Source organism: Dendronephthya gigantea, unplaced genomic scaffold (assembly GCF_004324835.1).
Source record: "Dendronephthya gigantea isolate DGI-Jeju-01 unplaced genomic scaffold, DenGig_1.0 000001F, whole genome shotgun sequence".
Taxonomy (NCBI): domain Eukaryota; kingdom Metazoa; phylum Cnidaria; class Anthozoa; order Malacalcyonacea; family Nephtheidae; genus Dendronephthya; species Dendronephthya gigantea.
In genome coordinates this window covers 5045006-5064251 of record NW_021163011.1, presented here as the reverse complement: position 1 = coordinate 5064251, position 19246 = coordinate 5045006, and the positions used below count along the sequence as shown (strand labels likewise).

General features: G+C 35.9%; 1 protein-coding gene across 11 annotated transcripts in view; it reads right to left on the bottom strand.

The window, feature by feature from the left end:
- LOC114525547 overlaps window positions 1-19246 on the bottom strand; it is a 61324-nt gene that overhangs the window by 36510 nt on the left and 5568 nt on the right. For 3 of the 11 annotated variants that reach the window (XM_028546933.1, XM_028546940.1, XM_028546961.1), the window contains 36 exons: window positions 18606-18899; window positions 17964-18257; window positions 17326-17619; window positions 16665-16958; window positions 15757-16050; window positions 15120-15413; window positions 14337-14630; window positions 13585-13878; window positions 12603-12896; window positions 11915-12208; window positions 11533-11823; window positions 11118-11305; window positions 10771-10859; window positions 10486-10599; window positions 10009-10095; window positions 9464-9691; window positions 9059-9221; window positions 8415-8533; window positions 7870-8058; window positions 7377-7627; window positions 6960-7056; window positions 6655-6778; window positions 6217-6413; window positions 5847-5972; window positions 5412-5609; window positions 4637-4889; window positions 4111-4282; window positions 3635-3933; window positions 2946-3069; window positions 2567-2814; window positions 2164-2346; window positions 1635-1807; window positions 1147-1239; window positions 735-926; window positions 294-416; window positions 20-202 (listed from right to left, as the gene is read on the bottom strand). In XM_028546933.1, the coding sequence (XP_028402734.1) occupies window positions 20-202; window positions 294-416; window positions 735-926; window positions 1147-1239; window positions 1635-1807; window positions 2164-2346; window positions 2567-2814; window positions 2946-3069; window positions 3635-3933; window positions 4111-4282; window positions 4637-4889; window positions 5412-5609; window positions 5847-5972; window positions 6217-6413; window positions 6655-6778; window positions 6960-7056; window positions 7377-7627; window positions 7870-8058; window positions 8415-8533; window positions 9059-9221; window positions 9464-9691; window positions 10009-10095; window positions 10486-10599; window positions 10771-10859; window positions 11118-11305; window positions 11533-11823; window positions 11915-12208; window positions 12603-12896; window positions 13585-13878; window positions 14337-14630; window positions 15120-15413; window positions 15757-16050; window positions 16665-16958; window positions 17326-17619; window positions 17964-18257; window positions 18606-18899 (7444 nt within the window). The remainder of the gene's footprint in view (window positions 1-19; window positions 203-293; window positions 417-734; window positions 927-1146; window positions 1240-1634; window positions 1808-2163; window positions 2347-2566; window positions 2815-2945; window positions 3070-3634; window positions 3934-4110; window positions 4283-4636; window positions 4890-5411; window positions 5610-5846; window positions 5973-6216; window positions 6414-6654; window positions 6779-6959; window positions 7057-7376; window positions 7628-7869; window positions 8059-8414; window positions 8534-9058; window positions 9222-9463; window positions 9692-10008; window positions 10096-10485; window positions 10600-10770; window positions 10860-11117; window positions 11306-11532; window positions 11824-11914; window positions 12209-12602; window positions 12897-13584; window positions 13879-14336; window positions 14631-15119; window positions 15414-15756; window positions 16051-16664; window positions 16959-17325; window positions 17620-17963; window positions 18258-18605; window positions 18900-19246) is intronic. The other 8 variants (XM_028546945.1, XM_028546968.1, XM_028546953.1 and 5 more) reach the window with 8 other exon arrangements.

Below are 19246 nucleotides of genomic sequence, written 5' to 3'. Positions count from 1 at the left end.
ATTATAAAATTATACTTACAACAGGGCAAGGTTTGGGTAACGGCAGTCCTGTGCTGTCACAATAATATCCCGCATAACAAACTGAACAATCCATTTCTGATATCGCAGAAGAAGCGTTTCGATAGAAACCAATTTGACAGGGAAAAGAATATCTATTAGCCGTTCTAGGCGGACAGTAGTGGCCAGATGGGCACGGTCCATCCTAGAGAAAGCATCATATTAAATATGCAAATCAGTTGGAAACCCAGGTTTGCTTTTGTCTGGAGACACCAAATTGGTATTCAAATACGTACAACGTCTTCTAAGCCTTTTCCTTCACAGAAGAATCCTTGTGGACAACTTTGACAATCTCCAACATGTTTTCGACCAGTGAAAGCATTGAACGTTCCATTGGGACACGGTACTGGATACGCATTCTGCATAAAAAGCAAAAATAAGCACTCGACCTGTTTGATAGAATCTCGTGAATCTTCTTTTCAAATTATCCAGCACAAAATTCTACAATATTTCCTCTAATCACGACGTTATATTTTTAGGTGGTTTATCTAATAATTTAGGTGGTTTATCTAATATCACAACATATTAACAGGTACATTTAGTCCCATCACAGTGAAATCACTGGTTATAATGATACAGGTAGAGTATGTGATGTAAGAAAGAAACTAATTTTTTATATCAACAATGTGTATCCATAAGTTTTTAAATCATGCAAATATAGCTGAAATATTCTGTACCTCATCTCCTCTCAAACAATAATGTCCTTTCTTGCAAGCATTTGCGACCAGATCTGGTGCACGTTGACTGCCTGATGGACAATGCATACCGGCTGGGCAGATCATTGTATTCAACATAACGACACGACTAGTTGCCTCATCAGCACAATAAAAACCTGCTTCGCAATTACTGCAAACGTAGGCTCCTGGTGACTACAAAAAACAGCAAAAAAATTTGCCCATTGTCAAGTACATAGGAAGAAATTCAGACTCTAAATATACCAGACTCTAATAGCAACATATAAAATACTCTGCTATTATATTCTAAGAAGGTTGCCAGTTGGTAATCACCGTCCCAAGGCTTCATCTTAAGATAATAAGTACTATACTAAAATTACTCTGACTAGAAAGTATTACCAAATTTGAGACTTACAGAGTAATTTCCTCTCTCACATTTTTCAGGATAGATTGTTCCTGGCTCAGCACATACATAACCAGCCAGACATGTTTTACACTCTTGAGCAGTCTAGAATAAAAAATGCCCTATATTATTACACTTTACACCTTACTAAAATACGAGATAAATACTTCGATGGTTCATGAGTTCGGAGTAAAGATCAAAGTACGATTTGTCGGGCCGATTCAGATGCACGTCCACGATATTATATATAATATCTGACAAGTGTTAGCTTGACTTATGGCTTGACGACATCATCCGCTACCAAAAGTCGTCATTGACAACTGGCAATACGCAAAAATCCATAATTATGTAGCTATGTGTTTGTGTACGCCAAATTTGGTGTATATGAACGCGCATTGAGATTTGAAAAACATTTATAGATTGAGGACATTGCATGCAATTCAGTAAATGCCGCTTTTCACACTGATAATTAATAATCGCCTTTTTGACTGTAATCCTACCTTTGCTTTAGTTACATCAAAGTATGTTCCTCTTGAGCATTTCTTAGGGACAGATGTTCCAGCTGGACAGTAGTGACCTTCAGGACAGTCTTCACAGACTTCCCATCTGACATTGCCAGTGCGATTTGAAAATGTCCCAGCAGAACAGGGAAACTCCGTACCATAACGAGTGCCTGGTTAGGGAAATTCATCATTGTTTATGTATTATATTCAAAATTTCCATACGTACTTTGTTTCAATTTATCATTTAATTTAACCATAATGTAGAACTGTACACAAAAATTTCCTTTAAATTGGATTGTAGCATTTTATATACTATTGTTGAAGACAACGGGATGACGCCATAAATGTGCGATAAAAACCGACCATCCCAGCAAATTCGTCAGTGCTACTAATCATTTCAAATTATGTGACCGCTTAATTTGGTTTCATTGCCATTTTGCTATGATGGGCTCAATTTTATTCAATGCATCCTGATCATGCGCAGTAGATAAGATTGGTTGGTACATATAGTGATTCATTTCCATACCTCTTGGACAAAAATGTCCAGTTTCACAAAGATCAGTAGGTTTATCACTTCCTTCAAGACAGTACCAGCCTTTGGGACATTGATAACAGTCGGCTTGCTTTTCAAGATTCGTGAGGTTGCCCCACGAACCTGCCACACACGGGAACTGTGTGGGTTTTCTAGTACCCATAGGACAATAATGACCTGCGGAACAGAATTTAACAATAAGTATAGAATCAAGCCCGAATCCTCTGGGGAAACGAATTGTTTGATTTCACGGAGTCGGGTATCCGCCGGTAAAAAAAATTGACGACACTTCATTTATGATCGACCGAGGCTAGAAATCTTGCATCCAAAAACTGACCAACACGTTCCTATGTTTGAATGCATGGAACTTCAATGCATGACTGTTTATTATACTCACCTCTAGCACAAAGTTGGGGAGGTTTTTGCTTTCCCCCAGTCCCAGCTTCACAGGCTTGGCCAGCAGGACATGGTGTACACTCTCGGGAATGAGTTAAATTATGATAGTCAGTGTATGTTCCAGCAGGACATGCGTTTAATGTAGCGTTTGGGCTGGATGATCCTGATGGACAGTAATAACCCGCGTTACATGTCAACGTTGGCCATGATTGCGCAGAGAGAGGACACGCCATGCCTGAAAAGCAAGGCCTATACAACAAACAGAATAACATTTCATCAACAAACTCATGATTCTATATACAAACTTTAGTTGACACCTTAAACACTACGCAGTGGAATGCAAAACACTGTAATAGAATGCACAGAACACTATTTCAAACCTGCAATCTACTAGGGCTGACTGTCCAGGCAAGTTGTTGAATGTTCCAGGAGGGCAAGCTTGAGGTTCAGCAGTTCCACTTACACAATAATAACCGACTGGGCATGTCTTGCATTGAGATGAACCTAAAACACATCATGTCTATCCATAAAAAGGACGCCGGAAGCATGAGAATTTGAACTTTTTCCCTAAGAGGACAACGTTACCTCAATTAGCTCTTTAAAATACTATACCAAAATCAAGCCCCGAGATGAACTTCGTGGGTCAGTTGCACAAAAGGTGGATAGTCTTTTAATTTCACAAAATTGCCCGTTGTTCGGTATGACCAGGATTGAACCTGATATAGTATGACCAATTTATGGATTCTTTGTGATCATAGTTAGCTATTAAGTCTCTAATTTCCTTGTTCTTCCAGCGTTTTAAGAACGGTTGAGAAAATCATTATCTGATGAATAGCGCTATCAAGCCTTCGTACAACCGACCGAAACCCTGAACTCGGAACGCGTAAGATACGTTGGGTTATTTGCTCAATCATACTCAATTTTAAAATTTGACTTTTTAGCATACGAAAATACATTATGGAGTCAGAAATCATACTTGCTCCAAAAACAATCGAGGAGACTAAAATATGACAATCCATTAACTGTCACAAACAAGTCCTAATTTGTAGTGCAATATCCCTAAACTTACTTGTGGCCCCTTCCTGTTCAGTGAATTTTCCAGCAGGACATTTGCAGGGAGAAATATTCTTAGTTCCAGTTCCTTGTCCAGTGGGGCATGACGTATTTGCACGAAGACAATAATGGCCACGTGGACATAACTTATCACCGCTAGAATCCCCTCCTGTACATGTGTATCCAGCATTACACTGTTCACATTGATTTTCTCTTTCCAATCCCCATCTGTTATTGTACGTGCCATCTGGACAAGGGGACTGGAATTGGGTTTTCGTTTCCAGCAGACAATAATGCCCAGGAGGACATCGGACGCTGAAAAAGTTGAAAAACCTCTGTTTCTAGAAGCCCTATCTTCGAGCAATATGCAAATATATCGAACCACCAGATAACGCAATTTTCGTAGTCGAAGTGAAATATTACTAGGCGTGATTGCTAGTGAATGACAAAATATCCAACTGAAAAGCGAAAATTCATATATGAGGTACTTACGACATAGTTGGATATCCAGAGGTTCCTGCAGGGCAGAAGAAACCTGGAGGGCATGAGTGACAACCCTCTTCTTTGGATTTAGCCAGGCTTGTATTTCCAAATGTCCCAGCTGGACAGGGTTCTTTCTTTAAACCATCAGGGCAAAAATAGCCACTTGGACACATACCAGCACCTAAAAATACAGCTTGCTTGAAACCTTCTCAACATAAATATATTTACTAATAATCGCAACGAATGATAACACTCCAGCATTTTGACGACGTGGTGCAATGGTAATATTTTAAAGCTAATTTTATAATATGATTAAACTTAGGCACATGCGGCTGAAAATGTCATATTTTTAACTTAAAAAATTCGGAATTAAATAGAACGATGCATGAAAAACATATAACTATAATATTCAGTTCTATTCTAGAATTATCAGTTATTAAAAAATATATTTAAACTATTCAACACAAATGACCAAACTATATATTTAATATATAATATATAAAGGGAGTTAGATAAAAATTTATCATATAGCTACCTGGTTTATCAGATCTGCTTCCCTCCGCACAAACATAACCCGGGCTACAATCTGAGCAAACAATTGCAGATGCGTTGCTATACTTTCCAGGTGGGCACGGTTTAGGTGACGAATCAACTACATCACAGTAAAATCCAGCTGGACATTCCCTACATTTCGTTAACCAGCCAAGTGAGTAAGAGCCTTTAGCGCAGGGAATTGGAGCAGATGAAACATTAGGACAAAAGTTACCAGCTGGACATTCTGTGCAAGTCTATAAATGATATTTATTAATTTAATCAATATCTATTGAAATCACATTATACAAAGGGAACCAGTTGGTGAACATGACGAAACAAAGGGGGCGAAAACCCGATGTACGAGGTTGGACGAAATGTTGTCGGACAGTCTTACTAAACAATTATGACCATCAAATTGAATGGAATATAATATTACATGTATTGTGAAGAATAAACTAGGTCGTTCGCTAAGGGAAGAATTAAAGCCATTAAGAGTTAAATCTGTGCGGGTTGGTAGGTAAAAACATTTCATACCATTTTAACGCGGCCGAATCTACACTTTAATGCTCACTCCCAGTTGACAAAACGAAATTGGTTTTGGTCTAATCGTCTGTTTTTGGCTTGACCAAAATAACACTTCCTTTCATCATTTTTTTCTAATATTACGTAACTCTTCAACCCAGAAGCACAATTCGACGTATATTAAAAAGACGTTGTATCGTATTGATAATTTCGTGTGACAAAGGAATTAACAGTTTTGTAGATATATTGCTTACCCTAGCTTTATTTAACGTGTAACTTCCTGGATAGCAAGGTATTAGAAGATCATCTGTTTTTGATGGACAAGCAAAACCAGCGGGACATTCTGTACAGTTTTGTTTACCACCGATACTATAACTACCATCTTTACATGCAATCATATTCTTCTTATCTGTGTCTGGACACCTGAAACCTGGCTGACAAACTGTGCACATCTATATGAAATGAAGAGATGCATTTTATATTTACATACAAGACAGCTACACGTACCCATACTGTTACTAAAACGTTGGACTCGTGCAATTAAACATGGTATGGTAGAGCCTTTTCTGATCTTTACCTCACTCGTGGATTTGACTCGCAAGTACCCTTGCATTACATGACTGTGCAATAACTGTACTGAAAAGTCTTTATCATTTTGTCAAAAAATCTGAATTAAGGTTGCATCTCACCGTCTGTTTCCCACCAGAATATGTCCCAGGTTCACATTTCGTTTTGTCACTTGTATAAATGGAAGTGCAGGCATATCCCGCTGGACAATCTGTACATGCAGTCTGGTTACCCATAGAGTATGTACCCTAAAATACATCACTGGAGTCAGTCAGGTTAGTTAAATATTCAATGTCGAAATGCCACCTGTACTACTGTATACGTAAGCGAACATTCGCCTGTGGTATCAGAGCTCAGGATACGCGACTTTTATTAGTACAAGGAGGGGGGGGGGAGCATTGTACTTTTAACTGCTTTCTAAAAATATATCTCATACTATTGGGCCAATGAACGTAAGTGAAAACAGTCAAAATAATTGGTATCAATGCTTACAGGCAAACACCTAGCATTGCCAGACCCATCCTTTGCCGAACATTTCCATCCACTAGGACATGCAAGACAAGCATCAGCCCCACCAAATGAATACATTCCAGAAGGACAGGGTATCTCAGTTGCATTGGTGATTGAAGGGCAGTATTTACCAGCTGGACATATTGTACAATATTGAGCACTTCCTATTGAATACGTTCCTAATAAAACAAATATATAAAAAAAATACTATAACAAATTTTATGTGAAATCGTCAAATATATGTTTGTACTCCAAGTTGCTGGAACGCAACTTCTGAATATAATAATTTTTTACGAGTCCATATACAGCTAATACAATAAATGTCAATTTACAGGTGGATGAGACTATATTAATCTACCTGCCATGTTAATTGAACGAGGCTTTCTGTATGAAATATCACACAAGAAATTAGGCACTTACCTTTGCGACACAAAAAGTTGTCAGATTCTGCTACAGATGGGCAAGCTCTACCAGGTGGACAGGATGTGCAATTCTCCCAGCCACTCAAACTGTATTCTCCTGGATTGCAGTTTTCTGGTTGTTTCTAGTATAAAATAAGTAGATATGGGAGTACATCTGGGTTTTCAGTTTTCAATATATAATACCACCACTAGTATGCGGGCGTTGCAGGCTGCAATATGAAACTGGACACAAATACTTCAGGCTACTGTGGTCTATAGGGTGAAACTGCATGTTATTAATAACATTTTAACAAAGCTACCTACATTTTTAGCAGGACATTTGCTGCCTGCAGGGCAGATAGAACATTTCACTGAAGACCCAAGACTGTAAAAACCTGCATTGCACTCTTCCATTGCACTCCTACGAAGAAAAAATCGTAAAAGTCACTAACAGGTTTACCAAAAACATTTACACCGGTTCTGCCCCAGTAGATGGGGATGGGGCAGAGTGGCGAAATTTTCTTAGTAAATATTGACAATATTACATTTCAGTGACTAAAGCTTTGTTCACATGTTGAAATTTTATATGCATAAGCGCAAAAAAGAAAATCTTTGTCGTGCTCATCTCACATCTTAGGAAAATTTCAGTAGATTTTAGTAGTATGTTATTGTTTTAACTTATATAACACGCGGATTCTAACAAAATATGCATGCATATGCATGTGTCTCATAAATGCTTACTCTGGCTGTTGACATTGGAACCCAGCAGGACAGTTTGTACAATTTGTCGATCCTTTCTTGCCATTGGTTGTTTGGCCTAGCTGACACTTGAATGGAATTTCTGTAGTCGTTGGGCATGCATAACCAGCGGGACAAACTGTACAGTTAGCAACACCGAGCAGAGAATATGAACCTTCTGAGCAAGAGGCGATACTAGCACTTGCTTTGGGACAACTGTAACCTGCAGGGCACTCAGCACACGACGTAGAACCCTGAAACAAACCATGCGTCAATCTTTCCAGTAAGCTATAATTTGAAGGGATCTTTTGAAACATGCCAAATATATCTGGTAGCCAAGGTTAGCCAAGATTAGGAATTTGTTATTTTCTAACATCAAATCAGGTTTTCACATATAGCCCAGGCTTTTTTTTACGAGCAGGGTTTGCGCAACCACACCTCAAACTAATGAATTGATTTCTTCCATTGTCAAAAGGTTAATAATAACATAACTTACCAAAATACTGTAAGTTCCTATCGGACAGTGTATTGGTAGACTGGCGGGGTCTGGACATGCCTCACCGGAAGAGCATACTTTACACGAGGAATTCCCTTCAAGCGAATAGTAGCCTGGTTCGCAAGGTACTGGAGGTTGGGTGGCATTGGTACACTCGTATCCAGCTGGACACGATACACATTTAGGAATCTGCACAATATGACATTATGAAATTATTTAGAAAAATTCATTGCTTAGAGGTATACGACAAAAATCTAGCTGTATAATATATATATATATATATATAATATATATATATATATATATATATATATATATATATATATATATATATATATATATATATATATATATATATGAATTTAGTACCAAATAGAGAAAATACATGTTGGTGCACTCTTTCGTTTGTATCTTAGTATTTAGGCTTTTAGTATCAATTATCTAAGGCATATTCGTCGTTCGAAATCCTGTTTTCGAGAAAGCAACTTGAAAAAATATTCTAATTAAAAGACGTTTAGGGCTACCGATAATATTATGACACTTACAGTTCCTACATTGCTCCAATATGTTCCAGATGGGCAAATACTTGGGTGAGAAGGATCATCACAACTATACCCAGCAGAGCAAGGTAGACATGTAGATGATGCATTACCACTCCACGTTCCTGAAAAGAATTATAAGGATTTAGACAAAGAAGAACATCGAAAAACATCCGTAGGAATGTAACCAATCGTGTGACCAATTGTTTTTCAGGTTATCAGGTTAGAAGATGCAACGATATTTTAAAAACCTTTGGTATAAACAGGACGAAGTGTTAATTAGTTTGTACACCACGTAAGTATTTAATACTGCAAAGCTTTCGATCCATTAACCCGGGCCTTCATCAATCATCAGTGCATGCAATAGGCCCGGGTTAACGCATTAAATACTTACGTGGTGTAGGTACAAGCTAATGTACTTATTGATGTCACCATGCAAACATACAAGAATATTAGTACGAAGTGTACTATGCAATTATTATTTTAAAATTTATAATTATGATACCGAGAAACGTGCATGATAAACATGAAGGTGCATGTCAATCAATACCAGGGGACTAATTTTGATGGTATATGTACTTTGTGTGGTCGACTTTTTATCAACGAGTTGAATCTTTATCAATGATTAATTAGGTTTCACATATATTTACCACTCAGACATGTTTTACAAAAATCTTCTCCTTCCCTGCTAAAAGTACCAGCCGGGCAATCTACAGGCGAGATTATTGTAGAGGCGACGCGACATTTTTGTCCAGCAGGACAAGGCAGACAAACGCTTGCACGTGCAAAGCTGTAATAACCACGTGCACAATCCTACAAAAGAAGAAAGAAAATATGCCATCTCACGTCTTATGCATGTCTTGTTTAATATTTGGAAATCGAAGATTAAACTGAGAATTTCTGGTCCTGAAGGTACGTTTTGGAACCAACTTTGGGTAAAAAAAAATAAGTCACCATTTTCAGTTGAAGGTTACAATCTAATGATGCTGTCATAGACAGTATATATACATTGGGTAAACAAATATACACAATACTATAAACTCCCTGTATCATACCTTACAGGTTGCATCCCCGGCAATACTATACTCTCCTTTATTACATTCTTTGGGAGGATCAGAAGCATTATGACACGAGTATCCTGGCGGACATATATCACATGTCACAGCTCCTCTTCTATCTGAATATGTACCATGAACACAGGAAAGAGGTTGGATAGTCATGCTTGGGCAATAATGTCCTTTGTAACAACCAACACACGATGTAACATTACTGAATTCACCAGCCTGAAGATAAATATAGCATATGTAAGAAAGCAAATAAAAAATGGGGATCGACTATTAGCCGTTCATGACAGGAACAAGTGGAATAAATATAAATGTGATCTTATATTCGAATAATTAATATTAATATTATTTAAGAAAAAAAAAACTTTTTAAATTATTTCTTAATTATCCGATCACGTTGTTAATTTGCTACCTACTATACAGTACACCTGCATGTATGTGAACCAGTTAACTGATGGGTTTTCCCCATGTACATTCTCCAAATATTTTGGTTCGAAGTTTTACTAAGACTAAATTTTAAAAGAGGGTATAAATACCTGGCAAAATTTCGGTTCGACGTCAGGTGAAGTACATGCGAAACCAACTGGACAGGAAAAGCATTCCTCGGAAGCTTCAGGTGAGTACTAAAGACAGAAGATATTTTATTATACTTGCAGTATTTGAATAAAAATTTCCACCCATTTATCACTAACATGAAAGCCACAGTATATCGCTACTTATCAAAAGTAAAGCCGCATTTTGATATTTGGGACATGAGTTATGTAGTATGATTAAAAAATATGAAATTACAAACTTTGCTACTTCTATATCGTGCCACCTGACCTTTCTATACTACTCCCCCCCTCCCCTCCTATTTGTAGGTGTCCGCCCGCCTCGCGTATCTGACACATTAACTAAAACCTTATGTTTTATAGGAAAACCAAGCTCCATATTCAAGGTAACCTTTCTGGATGTATTAATAGTTCACTAATCATGGCTGTAAAGATTTTAAAACTGTCCATACAAACAAATACCTGTCCGGGGGAACAAGGAATGGGTCCTTGAGTTCTATTTGGACAGCGTGATCCTGCGGGACAACTTTCACACTGGGACTGACTTTGTTTGGTGTTGTAAAATCCCGGTGGACACTGAGAAAAAAGTAAGAATATAGTAAGAAAATTAAAATAAAAGCACCTCGTCTGATATATATCAGCTCCTTATGATCATGATTTAACCTTTTGTTTATTTATTAAAACACTTAGAAATAACGCAGCTGTCTATAACATGTTACGCTCTTCCGTATACGCATGTATACTTACACTTTGACATACAGTTGAACCCCTCACGTCAATGTAATAACCAGCATTACATGGAATTGGTGACTCCGACGGATTAGGACATCTGTAACCTGCGTGGATTATCATAAAAACATGACTAATTGTAATGGCAAAAAATCGAGACAAAAAAGATGGACAAGCAAATTCATTCGATTTCCTGTACCCAGCAATCACACTGCAAGTGGTTGCTGTTGCTATAGTTGTTCTGGAATAACTATAGGCTGTATTGTTGTTTGGCCCGGGTAACTTACTTACAAAGGTGGAACAAAAACACGATTTGCAAGTTACTAGCTCCTAGAGGTAAAGTTTTATATATATTTATTGAATACCTCGTTCGCACTCCATACATTCTTTTGATGTATTTTGGATACTGTAAAATCCTTTTGGACATGGCCAGGGCGATTCTGTACTCAGCAGGGGGCAATAAGTACCAACAGGACATTCTTCGCAATTCTTCTGACCCGATTTTGAATAAAATCCATGCTTGCAGGTCACAGGGTTATCTTTTTGCTCGCAGCTGCAAAAATACAAAGATATAAATACATGTTGTTTAATTTAGATTAAAAAAAAGAAACAGTTGCATTGATATTTTTTACAATTTGCATTAAATTTCGACAGATGATTTCAGGCAACAATAACTTCATCAAACCAATCAAATCTGAGTTGAAATTCAAAACATACAGGCTACTTATCGTTTAAAACAGAAAAAATTGAGAAGACGATCAAAATCATCGGCGCGTATACCTGAATCCAGCAGGACATTCCAAACAGTAAACAGCACCGTCACCACTATAAAATCCATCGTTACATGGCGTGGGTGTCAAGCGTGGATCGCCACAATAATAACCTGCTGGACAGGTTGTACAATCTGATGAACCAGTTTTGTTAGCGTATGTACCATTGCCACACGAAATTGGCGCTCCCATTCCATCTTGTGGGCATTGGAAACCAATTGGGCATTCTTTACAAGACGTTGCACCAGATTTAGCAAAACTACCATTCTTGCATTTTTCTGGAGCAGAGCCGTCAATGCATCTGAATTTAAAGATTTCAAATGTCAAATTATTAATTAAAGGTTCCATATTAAGTAATACATGATGTATTACTCGATAAGGTATAATCCTACCTGTATCCAGTAGGGCATATTTCGCAACGTGTTATTCCGCCAGCACTAAAATATCCTGCTTCACATTTCTTTGGGGTCTCCCTGGGATCCAGACACGTGTTTCCAACCGGACAGATTTTACATGTGATGGATTTTGTTTCATTTGCAAATGTTCCGTTTACACAAGGTAAAGGAGAATGCATTTTCGGGTCCGGACACATAAATCCTTTACTACATTCTTCACAATGAGTGCTACCAGATGTTGAAAATTCACCTGGTTGGCATGGACTCGGTGGAGCTGATTTGTTGGAACAACTAAAAGCGGACATAATACAATATTTTTATTATGTAATATTTAGTGGTACAAATTCGATAAATCTCTCTATAGCAATTTGAATGTGTGGTCAGGGCTGGAACAAAGATACAACAGCACTATTATAAAACATAATACGAATACAGAAGCTTCAACATGCGGTATATAAGTTTCGCAATGTCATGCAACAGTAGTGTTGCCAGCCTGGCGATTTAGTCCTGTTATTCTAATCTTTTGGTGTTCATGCATTGACTGTGAAAACAAGAAATTTCTAAAGAAATGAATAATTATAATAATTTGAAATTTGCATAGCGGGACTAAATTTTCAGGCTGGCTACGTTACCGCATTTACAACTTGAGACTTATCTTTTGAAATTACTTAGAATTAACTCTTACCTGTGTCCATGAGAGCATATTATACATTGTGATGCTGATCCCAGACTATAATAGCCATCCTTACATTCCACTGGAGTTTCATCAGCATTTGGACACGAGAACCCAGCTGGACATGTTTTACATTCCGTTGACTTTGTTCCATTAGAATATGTTCCATTTAAACATTTCATTGGCGATTGCATTTCATTAAATGGACATTTAAATCCTTTATTACAGTCGTTACATTTACTTTCACCAGTATCAGAATATGTTCCTGGGGTACATGGTACCGGGTATTGTGATCTATCAGCGCAACTGTTTAAATGAAGAATCAAAATTAATTACCGTTATTCAGTCATTCAGTACATCTCACAATAAATTTAGCATCCCATTTTTAGAAATATCTACTGCACAACATTTTCTGATGCTAAAAGTATAGTTTTCATTTCCAGCTTCAAGCTATCTCAGTATTTTGAAACTTCTTTACGAATCAATTTTTTATGCACCTCTTTCACTTAATCTTTATTTGTCGCCCCACAAACAAAATTTATGACCATGCATGTGAGATTTACATCTCACAAAATATAAGTATAGGCAAGTCGGCAATTCGGAAATTACCGAAAATCCTAGTTTAGAGTTAAACAGATTAATTTGTTGCATTAAGTAAATTCAATCATCAAGGAAATGTAATTTTCACAAATTGAAGTATTGATCTTTATTGAACAAAAGTTAGAAAGACTTTAGTTGGAATCACATCACGTTTTAAATGACTAATTTAATTGGTTTATAACCGGTTTGCATGCCCAGGCAAATTTTCTTGATTTTCTTGATATTACAAATATTTTTCTAATGTCAATTTGTAGTTTGTATAAGAATTTGGTACAACAAAAAATCAAATGCTTTTATTTTCTAAAAAAATATTTCTTGTGTAGAGGGTTTAAAAGCAGCGTTAAAACTTTAAATTGACCTATGATTTATTATTATATACTTGATATTTATATACCTGTGTCCACGAGGGCATATTATACATTGTGATGCTGATCCCAGACTATAATAACCATCCGCACATTTCACTGGAGTTTCATCAGCATTTGGACACGAAAACCCAGCTGGACACGTTTTACATTCCGTTGACTTTGTTTCATTAGAATATGTTCCATTTAAACATTTTATTGGTGATTTCATTTTATTCAGTGGACATTTAAATCCTTTATCACAGTCGTTACATTTAGTTTCACCAGTATTAGAATACGTTCCTGGGGTACATGGCACAGGAGATAGTGATTTGTCCGCGCAACTGTTAGAATAGAGAATGAAGAATTTGACAATGAAGATTTTACCTCAACCGACATTATAAGAAATAAAGTAACGTTTACGAAGTGTAGGGAAATTATCATTTGCTATCCGAGCCTATTAAAAACTAATTTATTAAAAATTATCTTTCATGCACCTAGATGCTCTTTAATATTGCTCGTGCAGAACCAATGACATGCAGTAATGACTCTGCGTGTGCGATGACGTCACATCTCTAGAATCAACCCTAACGAGAACACTATAATATAGTTTAGATCGCGGACGACCCAGCAAAAATGGGGTTAAAAATACGGTTTTACTATAATTTAGAATAGTAAAGAATTAAAGGGATAAGTTAGAATACAGCATCACGGGTAGAAGAATATGTGAATGTTTTACATGCATGCACTGGTATTTTAATTTAATTTTTAACTTTTACTAAATTAATCTACTTAGGTTTACCTGTGTCCATGAGGGCATATTATACATTGTGATGCTGATCCCAGACTATAATAGCCAACCGCACATGTCACTGGAGTTTCATCAGCATTTGGACACGAAAACCCAGCTGGACACGTTTTACATTCCGTTGACTTTGTTTCATTAGAATATGTTCCATTTAAACATTTTATTGGTGATTGCAATTTATTGAATGGGCATTTAAATCCTTTGTCACAGTCGTTACATTTAGTTTCACCAGTATTAGAATATGTTCCTAGGGTACATGGCACCGGAGATATTGAGTTATCTGCGCAACTATTTAAATGGAAGAATGGAGAATCAAAACTTTATTGAAGAATTGTATTAAACAAGTTATATTTATGTAGAGTACTCATATAGGCGAGTTTGCATTATACATTATAGTGCACACCGTGGCGGTGAATGGGGAGAAATGGGCGCCAACTAGAAATATTTTGGTGGGGAAAGATCTTATTATAAGTAAAGCGAACATCGCATAAAACTATAAACTATACTTAGCATCAAATGTTGAATAACAACTGCCTAAAATAAACAAAAACACTTCCCCACGTTTCGACCTGAGGGCTTTCGTCAGTAAAAATTGAGATTAAAAAGTGCGATTTTTTTTAACTTTAGAGTTTCCATCTATTCACTTTAGTTTAAAAAATTATAAAAGGAATATATATTAGAACGCTCACACCTAGAAGAGAGTAAGACATTAGCAATGCATGCACAGGTATTTAATTTATATTTTAGAATTTAGAGTATTAATCCGCTTATATTTACCGGTGTCCATGAGGGCATATTATACATTGTGATGCTGATCCCAGACTATAATAGCCAACCGCACATGTCACTGGAGTTTCATCAGCATTCGGACACGAAAACCCAGCTGGACACGTTTTACATTCCCTCGACTTTGTTTCATTAGAATATGTTCCATTTAAACATTTTATTGGTGATTGCATTTTATTGAATGGACATTTGAATCCTTTATCACAGTCGTTACATTTAGTTTCGCCAGTATCAGAATATGTTCCTGGGGTACACGGCATCGGAGATATTGAGTTATTAGCGCAACTGTTTAAATAAAGAATCAAAATTGTATAGATTTTCACTTAATAGCCGACATGAACTTACAAGTTACGAAAATTCTCATTTACCATGCATCGATAAGCTATTTGAAGTTAAAATTTCTCAATTTGAAACTCCCTTCCATGCACTCCTATGCTGTTGGTTGTCCGAATAAATTTCATTAATTCGGTGTTTCCAAATCTCAAAGTGGTTTCTGCAATTACCGCTTAAAGAATTTATGGAATGAGTTAAAATACACTGTCAATTTAGAGCATGCATGTAACATTTAACATTGACGTGTAAATATAAATCGCTTTTAAATTAACTTTTACTGAATAAATCTATTTACCTGTGTCCATGAGGGCATATTATACATTGTGATGCTGATCCCAGACTATAATAACGATCCCCACATTTCACTGGAGTTTCATCAGCATTTGGACACGAAAACCCAGCTGGACATGTTTTACATTCCGTTGACTTTGTTTCATTAGAATATGTTCCATTTAAACATTTCATTGGCGATTGCATTTCATTGAATGGACATTTAAATCCTTTATCACAGTCGTTACATTTAGTTTTACCAGTATCAGAATATGTTCCTGGGGTACATGGCACCGGAGATAGTGATTTATCAGCGCAACTGTTAGAATGGAGAATCAATTTTATATCAAAGATTTTAACGTAATAGCCTATTATATACTCTGCATTTATATGCAAAGTATATTTCCAACAAAGGAAATATACCTTATAAAATGCCAAATTCAGGCATTCATGCAACATTAAATAGTTTAACAAGTTAAGAAAATTCTCATTTACCATGCACCGGTAAACATTTTTGAATTTAAAATTTCTTAATTTGAAACTCGCTTTCATGCACCCGTCTGCTGTTGGTCGCACGAAAAAATTCATATCAATGATCGTAAGTGGGAAATGATGTTATAGAACACACATGCATTACTATGGAAAGCAGGTAGAAATTTTAGAATCAATCTTTACCCTATAACTCTAACATGAAAGCACTAAAAAACAGATGTTTGGAATGCATATACGGTGTCTTCAAATTTCAGAGTGCATATAGGTAATTTTTACTTAAATATATCAAATTATCGCTTAAAAAATATATCAGGATGAGTCAGGATACAGTATATATTATATATACTTTAGTTTAAACCATCAACAGCTTGTGACATTTAACACTGACGTTTAAATATCAATCGCATTAATTTAACTTTTAAATAATCAACTTTTATTTACCTGTGTCCATGAGGGCATATTATACATTGTGATGCTGATCCCAGACTATAATAGCCAACTCCACATTTCACTGGATTTTCATCAGCATTTGGACACGAAAACCCAGCTGGACACGTTTTACATTCCGTTGACTTTGTTTCATTAGAATATGTTCCGTTTAAACATTTTATTGGCGATTGCATTTTATCAAATGGACATTTGAATCCTTTATCACAGTCGTTACATTTAGTTTCACCAGTGTCAGAATATGTTCCTGGGGTACATGGCACCGGGGACACAGATTTATCTGAGCAACTGTTAAAAAAGTAGAGATAAAAAATATTATTTTAATTATTTAGCATTTGGTTTAGTTCACTTTTAACACCTATATATTATAAAGACAACATCTTAGATATATAGCTAGTATCGGCTTTCAGAAAGTTTCGTTCTTCGAGCGCGAAGCGAAAAAGAAAATAATACATCTTTCCTTTAAATTTGGAATTTAAGATTATAGTTATCTACATTTTAGCCAATTATTTAGTTGAAAGAATCCAATGAATTAATGAGACATACAATAGCACGTTTCAAAAACCATAAAAAACTGAAAAATATTTAACTTTCACATGTCAGTTTTCGTGTCTGAATATAAACATGGGTTTTATGTTAACCTATCGACGTTTACCTGTATCCACGGGGACATAGAACACATTGTGATGCTGATCCCAGACTATAATAACCATCCGCACATTTCACTGGAGTTTCATCAGCATTTGGACACGAAAACCCAGCTGGACACGTTTTACATTCAGTAGACTTTGTTTCATTAGAATATGTTCCATTTAAACATTTTATTGGTGATTGCATTTTATTGAATGGACATTTAAATCCTTTATCACAGTCGTTACATTTAGTTTCACCAGTATCAGAATACGTTCCTTGGGGACATGGTACCGGAGATATTGTGTTATCAAGGCAACTGTTAAATGAAGAATCAATTAAATTTTATTAGAAATTTTTCATTTAAAACATCCTCCATTAATTCCAAGCAGGTATACTTATATTGCGTGCATGTCAACAACAAAAATATACTGTGCAGTGCAAAATTTAACAAGTTAAATAAATTAATTTTTAAAAATACCTTTTTATATATACAAGGCTGGTATTTTCAATCTATGACTATAGTGTGATGGTTTTTTCCGAATTCAAGAATGATTTCAATTTAGTTAAAATTTAAGGAGTCTTATTATAAGTTAAAATATCAATAATCTTAATTGATAAAGTGTGAAATATTTAACTGATTTTAAGAATTCATATATTTACCTGTGTCCATTAGGGCATATTATACATTGTGATACTGATCCCAGACTATAATAACCATCCGCACATTTCACTGGAGTTTCATCAGCATTTGGACACGAAAACCCAGCTGGACACGTTTTACATTCCGTTGACTTTGTTTCATTAGAATATGTTCCATTTAAACATTTTATTGGTGATTGCATTTCATTGAATGGACATTTAAATCCTTTATCACAGTCGTTACATTTAGTTTTACCAGTATCAGAATATGTTCCTTGGGTACATGGTACCGGAGATTGTGATTTATCAGAGCAACTATTTAAATGAAGAATCAAATAACTGTTATTAGAAATTTTTCATTTTAAACCCCCCTCATTAATTTTCAAGTATACTTATATTTCATGCCAACAACGGAAATATATTATGCAGTCCAAACTATAATATAAAGGAATGTTCACTTGAAATATATAGGCAAGTTCCCATTTACCATCTTCAAGCAGGCTTTAGATTTTTTTAGTCTCGGCGTTAGCGGTTAAAATGAATTTTGAAGTCTTTTATGGGGTATTTAAATCTCATATAGAGTTTTGGTTGTCAATAAGTTGAAATAAAATCAATTTTAAATTGCATGTTTGTAAGTGTGAACTAATATTTGCTTTTGTTTACCTGTGTCCACGAGGGCATATTATACATTGTGATGCTGATCCCAGACTATAATAGCCATCCTTACATTCCACTGGAGTTTCATCAGAATTTGGACACGAAAACCCAGCTGGACACGTTTTACATTCCGTTGACTTTGTTTCATTAGAATATGTTCCATTTAAACATTTTATTGCTGATTGCATTTTATTGAATGGACATTTAAATCCTTTATCACAGTCGTTACATTTAGTCTCGCCAGTATCAGAATATGTTCCTTGGGTACAGGGCATCGGAGATATTGAGTTATTAGCGCAACTGTATAAGAATGAAGATTCGAACATTTATTACAGAGATGTTTCGCTTTAAAAATCCTGCATTTAAAAATCCTGCATTTAGTTAAAGTACTTATAAGCAACAACAGAAATACACGGTTACAGTATATGGGCAAGTCCTGTATTGCATCTCTTCTTGATTTTTTAACATTTTCAAACGTTAGTTGGAACTTATTTTTTAGCGGATAGGTTCTCATACAAAAAGAAGTGTCTTTAAATCAATATAAAATGGTTGTCTAACAGATCATATATCAATTTTATGAACCCACATAAATGGGGCTATACATTATACCTCATGAACTGTGCCTTTCTGTTATAGCTATAGCCTAT